Source organism: Pomacea canaliculata, linkage group LG6 (genome assembly GCF_003073045.1).
Source record: "Pomacea canaliculata isolate SZHN2017 linkage group LG6, ASM307304v1, whole genome shotgun sequence".
Taxonomy (NCBI): domain Eukaryota; kingdom Metazoa; phylum Mollusca; class Gastropoda; order Architaenioglossa; family Ampullariidae; genus Pomacea; species Pomacea canaliculata.
The window spans coordinates 25,976,467-25,984,810 of record NC_037595.1 but is presented as its reverse complement, the minus strand read 5'-3'; the positions used below and the strand labels follow the sequence as shown (position 1 = coordinate 25,984,810).

Here is an 8,344-nt window from a genome sequence, read left to right as displayed (position 1 = left end):
CAATTACACAGCAGCTTGATGTTACTACATCAGCATCAGCGACTACACAAAAGAACTCTCAGCTCTCGACTGAGCATGCGGAACAAAAACACAAAAAAACAACAAACAATGAGATAACCTGAGCACTCGTGCACCCTTAGCGCACAAACGCTGACTCCTGCAATGACCTACAAATCCTTGTTTCTTCTTCTTCTTGCCTTCCATGAAGATAACGCCCTGCTCGAATGTTTTGCTGATTCCTTTGGAGTTCACTGAGAACATGAATCGCGAAACTTATTTGAACTTTAAATTTGCATTAAACTTTATATAAAGTCTTATCTCCCCATCTCTCAATCTTTCTTTCTCTCCTTTCACATCTCTATGATTATCCCTCTTCGACCAACCTATTTTTTAATCTCACTTCTCACTAACCTTTCTGTAGCCCCTCCCCCCATCTCTCTCTCTCTCAACTTTTCCTAACCTCTCTTTTTCTTTTTCTACTCTTTCTCTACGTTTTGTATCACTGTAACAGAAAATCTCTTGCCAGTAAGTTACAAAACATTCACTACAACTGCACGGTTACGATATCTACACTCACATTCTACTCTTAGAATGTTTAATGAGTCTTGTTGATGACTATTTTAAAACGATTGCACTAGAAAGTTGTGAATCATATGGTGGACTTTAGAGAAGATGAAGATGGTCAGTAAAACAGGATGAGGGCTTACAGAATAAAATGTTGCTGTTTGGTTCGAAATGAGTACAGGTGTCACTCTGAGATAAAGTACCGTAGTCACTCTAGAATATGTACACATGTTATTTTAGAATAAGTACCGAAGTCACTCTAAAATAAGTATAATAAGTCCTGGGGTCGCTCTAGAATAGATACTGGGGTCAAGTTAGGCTTGGTACCGGAGTCCCTCTAAAATAGGTCCTGGTGTCATATCGACAAGGTAAGTACTGGGGTCACTCTAGAAAAGGTTTGTGGCATAAAGGAGACGGAAAACAGCAATGTGGATACCATTTTTTCGTTTGTTTTTTTTTTGTTTTTGTTTTTTTTTTTTTCATTTCAGAAAGTATTGATATCGTCTCCACATGAGGAATTGTGTTCTCCAAATTCTTCTTATTATTATTCGGTGGAAGCCATTCTGTTAAAAGTTTACACCTCCTACCCAACTCATTACTACCTTCGCCCACTCTTTGCGCCAGTTAACGGATGTTTACTTTTAAAACTAGTTGTACCCAGCCGATACGAAAACAACAAAGATTACGAATAATATTGTCCCTTCCCTATTTTACTGATTAACAGCTCAACACGTTGTCTGCAGACCGTCGGCGCCATGCAGTCCTGTGTGGAGCTCGTACAAAGGCAAGACATCGAAAAGCGAGCAGAAGAAAAGCAAGAGGGTGGAAAGAGGGAGAAACAGGGAGCTGGGGGGAGGCCTGACGAGGTACAGCGGGCGACCTGCCAAAGGGAACATCGGTGTGGAAGTTGCTGTAAGAGCTGCCAGCGGCTCAGTCTGGCGACGGCACAACGATGGTGCTGATGATGACAGCAACGACAACATCAACGTAAGCCCGCAGGCTCGCTGTTTCGACCGAAGGAGTGTTTTTCACGCGGAGTGTTCACACATACAAACACAAATATATATACAGGGACGCGCGCTTTCTTGCTTGGCTATTCTGACTGGCATGGATTACAGTGACTGTGTGTACGTGTGCCTGCGGAGGGACAACTCCAGTCAGCCGTGGGGTTTTCGTCTCATGGGGGGCTATGACCAGGGCCAGTATTTGTACGTTGCCAAGGTAAGGGTGGTGTGATAACAGTTAACAATAAAGTAAACGAAACACTCCGACAAGCCTGAGCTTCTTTCTGTGTATCCTCAGCTCAATAACTTTAGGCATAATTCTACCTCATCATCATTGTCATCATCATCATCATCATCATCATTATCATCTTCGTTACTTGTATTATTATTGTTGCTATTGTTGTTTTCTTAATCCCTGTTGCTATTATCGCGATGACATACCTGTATAACTGACGTTGTGCGGTCGGCAGGAAAGACGAGAAAAGTGTTTGTACAAAAGGATGAAAGCAACAGTCTTGACTGAGCATGAACGAGTTCCGAGAGGCTGTTGCAGTGCATGCTTTTGTCTGCTTTTGATCTTTCTCGCACATTTACATTCACACACGTGCAAGTATTTAGATGCAATCCTTCAGGTTCACGCGAGCACGCGCGCACACACACAAACAAATCAAGTGCTGGCTCGGCGTTGTACACTTCCCAGCACTTCTCAAAATCCTGTTTTATTGTTAATGGCCTCCAGCGGCAGGTCAGGGTCGGGTGTCTGCAAGGAGGGTAGGGGTTGGTGAAGGATGAGGAGAGGCGAAGGCGAGCGCGTGCATGTACAGACCGTTTAACGTTCACTTGCCTACGTCACTGAACACTTAAAAGTCTTTCAGTCGTGTGTGTAGAACGATATGCGATGTTCTCTTCTTTGACTGCTGAGATGATGAAGATGCCTGGATGTATGTATGTGTGTGTGTGTTCCAGACTTTGCAAATGTCTTGGTCTTAGCTGCCAGGAAAGTTGGTAAAGTAGAAAAGGTCAAGACTCCTATAACCTAACGACAGCAAGTGGTCCACCGTATCAAGAAACAACGAGATAAATATTGTCATCGTCCTCATCGTCATCACCGTCCTTGCATGATCGCCAGAAATCAACACCCACACTTTCCAGTCCAAGCACCCACCTACCCTACAACCCCACCACCCCACCCCGAACATACACACCCACGCAAACAGGTTAAGTACCAACACCCAGCTAATCGCACCCAACAGGCAGCGCGCTAGAGAGTCAAGCGTTTGTGTACCCGCACGCGCCAGCATCTTTTTCTTCTTGTTTGTGGTTTGCATTAACGTGGGCGTTAGCTGTGGGCTCGTTACAGACGTGCTCGGCGATAACAGTCGTGCGCGAGGAGAGAAAGTAAAATGCGCAGCGTCACTACAGTTGATCGCGGCACGTGACCATGAGTGGCAAACAGAGACAAACGCTGGCGAACACGCAGCACGTCACAGGAGCTGGCCGTTAGTCGTCTGCCATGCAACGAGGAGGTGGGGTGGGGTGGGGAAATGCCGGGTACCCAGGGGAGGGGGAGTTGATGATCAAGTACTCGGTGAATCCATAAACCTAGCACCGTGTGAGCGTCTCGACGCGTACAACTTGTTCGTCTGTGGTTTAGTTTTTTTCTGTACATGAAGACACGTGCATCAGGTTGCAGGTAAAACCTAGTTTCAGCTCGCAGCACGCGGAGATCGACTGTTTGTCGCCATTATAACCAACTGCACGTGGCCATACATCTACCCCATGTATCTGTCGAGACACGACCACCCTTGAACTCGTTGGCGAAATTACAAATTATTAAAGTTCGCCTCAGATCTCCTGTATGTACGACTGACACTTTTTTTGAACTGGCGATAAACATGTCTCGTGTGCTGAACACACGAGCGGGGAAATGCATGGTAATTCATGGAGTCTCGAAACTCGTACAAAAGAAAAAAATATAATTTGTAGGTTTGTAGACGCTTGACAGTAACTCACAGCCTTTCTCCCTTTATATCTATCATTCTCTAACTCACCCATCCACTTACCTCCCCCAACACACACTCTACTTTTTTTTATTCTTATTCCATCCTTCAGAAAACAGGTTTGCTACCGTGATGCTCAGTGACAACTTGTCTCTCACTCCTGTACCTTTGTATACAGATCTTACCTTTGCTTATCTCTAGCGGTTGTGCAGGTCAGAACCAAACTGGCGATATCCTGTTGGAGATGAGTGCACCTTTTCTTACAGGTGTTGTACATTTGTAGCCCTAACACCTACAAAACAATAGTCTTCTCCCCGCTAACCGCAAAACAGTCTTCGCTAAATGCTAGTAGGGCTGCATGGTGCGTCCCTTAGGGAAACTGCGAACTTGTTTCTTCCACCCATCCATCTTGTGTTCCCCGACACCCTGACTGGGGGACGAGTAGGATTGTGAGTCTGGCTCTGTTCTCGTCGGTCACTTCAATCATTTCGGTCATGCACGTGTCCTACCTGCTTCCTGTGCAATGGGTTTTAGTCGGTTTATGTTTTATTGCAAAATATTGTCAGAGATATGAACGTTAGAATTTTGTGGGGGTTTTTTCATTTCTTCAAATCACTAATGACTTACTTTAAGTATTTTATAAATTATAATATTAAGGAAACTGTTATGTAACGAAATGTTTTAAAACACACACACACGAGCGCGCTAACCATCAAATATCCCTTCTTCCATCTGGCCACCATCAAACACACTCCTCTTCCAATGTCTTGTCTTTATTTATGACAGTCTGTGGTTTGGCAAACAGCCTGAATCTGACAACCTTCTAGAAGTTTCCGTTATACTGCAATCTCAGCATATATCTTGGGTCATACTGCTGCTAACACAATTGTCTCTCTGCCCAGGTGCAGAATGTATGTCGGAAGGCAAGAATGAGAGCAGACAGTTTACTTTATTACAGCAATTACCGGTGTTAGAAAAAGGATTGTTCGTTAAAGAACGAAACACAATATCTATGCAGGCGTGGAAATAAATGTTGACTAATTTTGTCAGAGTAAACAAATAAACAATTGTAATACAGCACGCAGCGATTATAACCGTCTATATCTATCTGTCTATCTCTATAAATGTAAATTTTAATGAGACCTTTATTTTAGGCCTGGAAGTTTACGACATTAATATTTTCAAAACTAATCCCAGGAGTCTATAAATATCGAGGTTCAATGCAAAAAGTCCACACACAAAGTTCTTATCTTTTTAAACCTCCCCATCTGTCCGTCCGTCTGTCTTACCCCTCGATTAAAAAAAAGTATTTCACTCGCTGTTTCACTCAACTAGAAAAAAAGACTACTACGACGACGATGATGATGGAATTGAATTCGCAAGTTATACTTCTTAATGGAAACCTGAAATAATGTTATTCTGCCTATTAAAGGCAAGTGATGCTCAGCTTGAAGTATAAGCCTCCACATCGAAATTCTCAGACTGAACCTGGAGGTGGACTGAAGCTCATCATCTTGCCTCTGTTGCAGGTCAACCCCCGGAGTCTCGCCGAGAAGTTTCACCTGCGGCCAGGTGATGGCGTCATGCGGATCGGACAAGTGCCAGCGCTGTACCTCAACCATGACCAGGCCAAAGCGGAGATCCTGCGAGCCGGCAACGAGCTGGAACTGATGCTAAGGAGGTTGTCATAGCGACAGAGTCGGCATTTTCTATGTGACCTACCTCCTCTCGTTTCACTTATACCGCGGCAATCATTGGATTGTCTGTTCTTGTAATGTCGATGATCATGAAGCGATTTTACAGTAGATTGAATGTGATTTGGTTTCTCTTTGGTTTCTGCCATTGCACAGACAGCAAATATTTACTCAGCTAAAGGAGTCGATGCTCAATGGCTGGACGATCAGTTCTCAGCGAGCATTCACAGGCAGCTAATAAAACCCCAATAACCCCAATGCCCAAAACATTTACTTGAACAGTAAAAATTGTCAGACATGATTGTCACTTCTTTTAAGTATTCGAGAATAAACAACGTACTAACAGCTATATTTAACAGTGTTTCATTTGCAGAAGTACTATTCTACAAATATATTTTTTTTAAAATTCCACAGAGTAGTTACCGACTTATCATTCTCATTGTTATTGTAACAATGTGTTATTTTTTTCCCTCTACATCATAACATGCGGTCAGAGGGGCAGTACCAGAAGCCATGACGTCACCAGGGTTCGAGCCCAAGGCCAACACCCGGGCTGTGGTGGAGGAGGAGCCAACTCAGTACAGAGGGCGCCGCAATCCCACCACACAGAGCAGATGTTTCCGCATCCTCACAGATGCCCTTGTGGAAGACATAAACGGTACGGTGCGAGACATAAGCGAGAAGTCGGTGAAAGTCTCGTAAGGTGCGAGATATTTGATGCGTCAGTCACTTTCGAGAGCAGAACGGTACAGCTGATGAGTTTTCCCAGGAAGACAGAAAAAAAAACAAAAAACCTTCAACAGACTTTCATTGCTGCCCCAAAGAGTCATCGTTCCAAACAAAAAATAATTCTGAGCTTAAATTTACTGTTTTGTATTATTTATAAACAAGCGACTATTCATGATCATTAAAGGAGGGGTGCAACCTTTTTTATAATGACCAGGTTTAAACTCAGTGCACAATACGATTTCCTAAAATTCGAGTGAAAGACCCCCTTACGTTCTCGAAATACATGCCCATAAGTATCCTCTTTGAGCACAGATAGGCTTAATTAACAGATTGACTAAGCTCTCCTAGTGTCTGGAACCTTCACAACGTAGTCTTATCCATGTACAATCATGACGTCTGTGTTGACTTGTTTCTGTGCTCGTGACATGTTATCGAGTGTATCTCGAGAACGGAAAGAAGGTATAAACCCAGGCTTACAGAAAATTTAGTTTCTTTTAAATGTTCTCACACAATTAAGAAATTCACAAAATTGAGTTATAGGTAATAATTGTTGGTTTGTGTGATTCTTGTTTCTTTGACAGAGAACTAAGAGATTGAGAGAGCCAACCGCCGTCTGACTGAGCCCCGGATGTCAGCTCCATAATGACGTCACAGCACTGGCAGGAACACGGATGTTGCTGCTGCCACTGCTTCTTATCACGTGACACAGACAAAGCCGTTCTACCCTCTTCATAAGTGACCGCCAACGGGTTCTAGGTCTGTGCCACCTTGTAATGTGTGTTTGGAACTGAAATACAGACTCACTGATTCCATTCCTGCAATAATCACGCGCCTTTCAGTTTTCTGTCAACGGCTGAGAAGATAATTTCGCCTTTTTTTTTTTTAAAGTGTGGAATAACAACACAAACATCCATCTTACTTGCAACTCGTCTCTCTCGTGTATTTTCACAAGAGTATGAGTTGGCTGGGGGAGAGGATTATATTATTCATCCCTCTTTCATCACTTTTGATCTCCTAAGTAAATGTTTGGTGGTTTTCCTAAGTCCTACTCCCAGCCCCTTATCGTTCCCGTACTGTCCATTACACCAGTACCTTGTGTGAAGAAAAGAGGTGATATATATATATACTGTATATATATATAAAGGACAGGTTATAGAGTTTCTCTTCCTGATGTCAGGTGTAATAGTTACTTTAACCAACTATGAGCCAAAATAGAAACAGAAGGGCGAACACCAACATGACCAGTTTTTTTTTTTTTTTTTTTTTTTCAGGGTAACCTCACATTTCTTGTACATTTATTTATTTGCCACTTCTTTTTAGATAGTTCTTCTTTTGAGGTAGAAAAATTATGGAAGCTAATTATCATCTCCTGACTCCGTTTACAGTTCCTTACATTCCAGCGTCCTTTGTTCAAAGTATAAATTTTAGGCCAGCTTAAAGAAATACAAATAGCAATGACTTCATAATATAAAGAAACATATGTCAGAAACCATAGTAATACTCGAAGAACACAGTGTTTCTCAACAAAGTAAATCCTCTAGGAGAACTTAATAATGTCTGTAAACATTTTTTATGCTTGTTCGGCCGATGAAAAAAAAAATCTTTTTTCATTGACATGATTATTAACTGTCGATTTCAGTATTCTGAAAGGCTTCTGCTTGCTGATATTCTGATATCCTTGAGAGTGAGCTGTATTCATGAACTGATTATGTTATTGTGTATTTCAAGATGTGTATTTCTTGATGTCTTAATGGACTGTTTGTAACCCTTGTCGGTCATGCTAAGCAAATAAATATTACCGGTTAAAAAAAAAGTCTACGTTTCTTTTGTTTATAACTGATCTTAACTAACATGATTACAAGACTGGAGCAATACCGACACTGACAATCGTCTTAGGTCCATTATTTTATAACTCAAAAACGCTGCCATCAATGGAAACTATGCATCATACTTATTAGTGATTACCCTGCAGGAGCAGAGCTGAGAAAAATAAGTCATTAGACTCATTAAGTTGTTCCTCTCCACGGAAATCTTTAGTAAAAGGCGAAAGATTTTCTCGTGAGTTGAAGAGAAACCAGAGTAAAATATCGTGGAAGTTTGTAGGACCCACTGAAAAGTGTTATTTCATTTCTTAAAAGTATTCCTAGCTGAATGCCTACAAGCTATTATAATTTTGCAATTGCATAAATAATTGCCTAATTTTTCTTTGTATACCGTTATAAATGTAAGTACACAAAATTCTTATTGTAAATATAAAGAGATTTAATTTACCTAAAAGCAAATATATCAAAATTAATTTTTATCACACGCTATTTTAAGGGGAAGCACTCTGTAAAGAGTTTTACAGACAGTG

At 41.7% G+C, this 8,344-nt stretch overlaps 1 protein-coding gene and 1 non-coding gene across 2 annotated transcripts; one reads left to right on the top strand and one right to left on the bottom strand.

Moving 5' to 3' along the window:
* Positions 1-1,419: 1,419 nt before the first annotated feature.
* LOC112567319 (PDZ and LIM domain protein 2-like) lies at positions 1,420-7,804 on the top strand. Its single transcript, XM_025243967.1, has 4 exons — positions 1,420-1,785; positions 5,098-5,249; positions 5,757-5,920; positions 6,573-7,804. The coding sequence occupies exons 1-4, from the start codon at positions 1,672-1,674 to the stop codon at positions 6,578-6,580; spliced, it is 438 nt and encodes a 145-aa protein (XP_025099752.1). The 5' UTR covers positions 1,420-1,671; the 3' UTR covers positions 6,581-7,804.
* A 149-nt stretch (positions 7,805-7,953) lies between these two features.
* LOC112567388 lies at positions 7,954-8,074 on the bottom strand. Its single transcript, XR_003099819.1, has one exon. It is a non-coding gene; the product is annotated as a U5 spliceosomal RNA (small nuclear RNA).
* Between the last annotated feature and the right edge of the window lie 270 nt (positions 8,075-8,344).